This window comes from Cebus imitator, unplaced genomic scaffold (assembly GCF_001604975.1).
Source record: "Cebus imitator isolate Cc_AM_T3 unplaced genomic scaffold, Cebus_imitator-1.0 Scaffold654, whole genome shotgun sequence".
Taxonomy (NCBI): domain Eukaryota; kingdom Metazoa; phylum Chordata; class Mammalia; order Primates; family Cebidae; genus Cebus; species Cebus imitator.
Window position 1 is genome coordinate 381,710 of NW_016107969.1, and position 2,269 is coordinate 383,978.

Consider the following 2,269-nt stretch of genomic DNA (forward strand, 5'->3'; position numbering starts at 1 on the left):
GCAGGGGAATTGCTTGAACCCCGGAGGGAGAGGTTACAATCAGCCAAGATCGCACCACTGCACTCCAGCCTGGGCGACAGCAAGACTCCATCTCAAAAAAAAAAAAAAAAAAAAAAAAAAAAAAAAAAAAAAAAAAAAGAAAAGAAAATATACATTTTCCGAAGATTGTAAAACTTGTCACAAGTCAATAATTAAGTGTCTTAGGCAGAAACCTGTTTTCTGCCTCATTTTCTTGCTTCAAGTTGTATAAAAGCAATATGTTCTTTTTGTTCAGGGCTGGTGGCCATTACGTGCATTAGCCTTGCTGTCAGTCAGTGGACCAAAAAATTCTCTTAGAGTCTCCATGGTCTTTTTGTCCTCTTTGGCTTGAATTCCTGCAATAATATGCAGCTGTGAGCCAGAATGATATCTTCCCTAGGAAGAATTTCAACACCACTGACTGCTGCTTAGAGAAGACTATCAATAGTTTATGAGGTGAACGTTGTCACAGTGCCAGTGAGGGACACTTCTGTGATGCTCCTCAAAAACCAGAATGGGCTGGGCATAGTGGCTCATGCCTGTAATCCCAGCACTTTGGGGGGCTGAGGCAGGTGGATCACCTGAGGTCAAGAATTCAAGACCAGCTTGGGAAACAAGGTGAATCCTGTCTCTACTAAAAGTACAAACATTAGCTAAGGGTGGTGGTGCACACTTGGAATCCCAGCTACAAGGGAGGCTGATGCAGGAGAATTACTTGAAATCGGGAGGCAGAGGTTGCAGTGAGCCGAGACTGCATTACTGTACTCCAGCCTGGGTGACAGAGGGAGGCTCTGTCTGAAAAAAAAATAAAAAACAGCATGATAGCCGGAAACACTTGTGAGTCAGTGTCATGCTTTCTATGTCATATCCTGGGCTATGCTGACAATTCTGTTCAGGGTTTCTAACGGCATCTCTGCCTAGAGCAGGACAATGTTCAATCATTAACAGTCAAAGTGTTTTCCTCAGTTTTCTCCTTTTATGTAAATCCACTCCATAGGAGAGTCCCATAGCAGCTATCCATGAAAAATAGGAGAGTCATCACTGCAGAAAACAATAATATGTACATCAAAAACATATATGGGGACCAGGCAAGGTGTCTCATACCTGTATTCCCAGCACTTTGGGAGGCCAAGGATGGCAATCATCTGAGGTCGCGAGTTCAAGACCAGCCTGACCAACACAGAGAAACCCCGTCTCTACTAAAAACACAAAATGAGCCAGGTGTGCTGGTGCATGCCTCTAGCCCTCCAGCTACTTCAGAGGCTGAGGCAGAAAAATCACTTGAACCACAGGTTGCAGTGAGCAAAGACTGTGCCATTGCACTGCAGCCTGGGCAACAAGAGCAAAACTCCAACTCAAAATAAAAAAGCCTGTATGGGGCAAAAATCACAGCAGAGAATACAAAAGCAGGAAGAGCCAAGATAGACAAGGGCAGATTCCTCATGTCTGGAGGGACATTTTCCTCACCCACAGACTCCAGGTTCCTGTAGTTCTCCAACATCACGTCCCTGTATAAAGCCCTCTGAGCAGGGGTCAGGCATTTCCACTCCACCAAAGAGAATTCTATAGCCACATCCTTGAAAGTCAAGTGTCCCTAAAATGAAAAATGATGGAGGACTGAGTTATTACCTTCATACTAAGTGAGAAAAGAGAAATTAAGTATCCATTTCATCACAAACTGTTCTGACAAATCCACATTAAGATGTTTTTGAACATTCTTTTCTCTATAGTTGCACTTTACTGCACTTTTTCATGAAACATTTTAAGATCCCCTAAGTCACTGTGGAAGTCTTGGTTTTATGGACAATATGAAAAATACACAAATAAGAAGAAAACACTGGGCTGGGTATGGTGGCTCATGCCTGCTATCCCAGCACTTTGGGAGGCCAAGGCGGGAAAATCATTTGAGGTCAAGAGTTGGAGACTAGCCTGACCAACATGGTGAAACCCTGTCTCTACTAAAAGTGTAAAAAGTAGGTGCGGTGGTGGCGTCTATAATCTGGGCTACACAGGAGGGAGAGGCAGAAGAATCACCTGAACCCAGGAGACAAAGACTGCAGTGAGTCCTGATCACTCCACTATACTCCACCGTGGGTGACAGAGACTCTGTCTCAACAACAAAAAAACAAGGCTGGGTGTGGTAGCTCATGCATGTAATCCCAGCACTTTGACAGGCCAAGGCCGGCACATCATAAAGTGAGGAGTTCAAGACCAGCCTGGTGAACATGGTGAAACCCCATCTCTACTAAAA

At 44.3% G+C, this 2,269-nt stretch overlaps 2 protein-coding genes and 1 long non-coding RNA gene across 6 annotated transcripts in view; 2 read left to right on the forward strand and 1 right to left on the reverse strand.

Annotated features, from left to right (window-relative positions):
* Nucleotides 1–2,269, forward strand: part of LOC119469431 (zinc finger protein 160-like) — a 609,418-nt gene that overhangs the window by 240,326 nt on the left and 366,823 nt on the right. The gene's annotated exons all lie outside the window — the stretch shown is intronic.
* Nucleotides 1–2,269, reverse strand: part of LOC108295661 (zinc finger protein 845-like) — a 91,000-nt gene that overhangs the window by 14,506 nt on the left and 74,225 nt on the right. For both annotated transcript variants that reach the window (XM_037734678.1, XM_037734677.1), the window contains exon 3: nucleotides 1,486–1,612. In XM_037734678.1, coding sequence (XP_037590606.1) covers nucleotides 1,486–1,612 — 127 coding nt within the window. The remainder of the gene's footprint in view (nucleotides 1–1,485; nucleotides 1,613–2,269) is intronic.
* Nucleotides 1–2,269, forward strand: part of LOC108295664 — a 32,355-nt gene that overhangs the window by 12,799 nt on the left and 17,287 nt on the right. The window lies entirely within an intron of this gene.